Raw genomic sequence first — 1,634 nt, forward strand, 5'->3', positions numbered from 1 at the left:
GCTCTTTTGGTCAAAAAGGTTGCAGATCCCTGCCCTAGTGGGACAGTAGGGTAGAATGCAGCCTGTCCTCCTACAAAAAACGACCATATAGGCCGATTGTTCATGCCCTTATTACGACCCAGAGCCACGTTTTAAAGTGTATGTTGTTTCTTACACGACCACTAGAGGTGCTCTAGTGGACGTGTAAGAAACAACATGCTCCCGGCCCGTCGGGCCGGGAGCATGTTGTTTCTTACACGTCCACTAGAGCACCTCTAGTGGTCGTGTAAGAAACAACATACACTTTAAAACGTGGCTCTGGGTCGTAATNTGTGAAATTTTACCAATATACTCACGGACCACTAGGGGGTGCTCACGGACCACCAGTGGTCCGCGGACCACACTTTGAGAAGCACTGGTCTACACGATCACTCTTGTAAACCAACCATTTTTAAAACTAATATTCCTCGTCATATTATTTGTTTTCTCCTGGCATCTCAAACTACGTGACCCAGAGTAATTTAAGCATTAAATAATAATGATTCAAAACTGAATACATGATATAAACAGCTGATAATGCAACGTGGCAGAAAAACCTTGATTTCTGTGACTTTAAAGGAATTCAGTAAACGTTATATTTTGTAGTTGCATTTATAGAAACTATTCAAATGTGGTGATAAAGTTTAGTTTTTTCTTTTTTTGTGCAGTTAAGGTACCTTGAAAGTGCTTGATTGTCCTCTTAAAATGCTGTACAAGTCCGATGTTTAATCTTTGTACCAATATTTCTGTCGTTGTTTCCCAGGTTGAGTACACTTACCCCGCACAGTCTGACATCAGTGCCGGAGCCAAAGACCTGATAGCCCGGCTGCTGAAACACAACCCCATGCACAGACTGCCCATCCAGGGAGTCCTGTCCCACCCCTGGGTAGTGGAGACCGCCACCAAGAAACCCACAACCATCAGCCAGGAGTAGCCCGGCCTCTGAGTCTCATTGTGTCCCTCCACCCAAAACCTGAGGTTTGTATGTGGGGGCGCAGCAGAGTAGAACACAGGCTGAACAAAGGTGTGAAACATGAAAACCAGTGTGCCGCTGATTTATCAGAATCTGCCCTATTGAGTTTAATATCACTTCATTTAAATGTCACTTCCTTATCTCTTTTATCTTCCTTTCCTTTTCTCGAATGGAATTTTATGCCTGTAAATATTTCAGTTTTATTCGTGTAATTATGAAATGTTAAGCTTTTCTAAAATGCCGTTACTTGAAATAAAAAGATGACTTATCTTTTGTGAAATATGTCACTTTGGAATTAAGCATTTGTGTCTGTTAGTGAAAATTATTTTTGTTTTGTCTTAAATGAATTTCAAACTCTAATTTATTTTTCTTTACTTGCACTGATATCCAATGAGCGACATTGTGTCTACACCCCGCCTCGTTTTTATTAAGCGGCCAGCAGAGGGCGCCAGCATACCACTAGAGTTCTCTTTGGAGCTCGTTACAGATAACAGTCAGTATTACATCCGTAGTTAAAGGTGGGGTTGGTAATTTTGAAGAAACCAGCTCGAGTGCGCTAGAATTTGAAAATACACAGCCGGAAAAAATCTGCCATTTCCTTACAGAGCCCCTCCTCCAACACACACGAACTGAGACTGCCAAG

At 42.1% G+C, this 1,634-nt stretch overlaps 1 protein-coding gene across 1 annotated transcript in view; it reads right to left on the reverse strand.

The window, feature by feature from the left end:
* Positions 1 to 967: 967 nt before the first annotated feature.
* Positions 968 to 1,634, reverse strand: part of LOC104961563 (aurora kinase A-like) — a 12,317-nt gene continuing 11,650 nt past the window's right edge. Inside the window, exon 7 of the mRNA XM_010789873.1 lies at positions 968 to 991. Within this exon, the coding sequence (XP_010788175.1) occupies positions 968 to 991 (24 nt within the window). The remainder of the gene's footprint in view (positions 992 to 1,634) is intronic.

Source organism: Notothenia coriiceps, unplaced genomic scaffold, assembly GCF_000735185.1.
Source record: "Notothenia coriiceps isolate Sejong01 unplaced genomic scaffold, NC01 NC01_scaffold00033423, whole genome shotgun sequence".
Classification (NCBI taxonomy): Eukaryota; Metazoa; Chordata; class Actinopteri; order Perciformes; family Nototheniidae; genus Notothenia; species Notothenia coriiceps.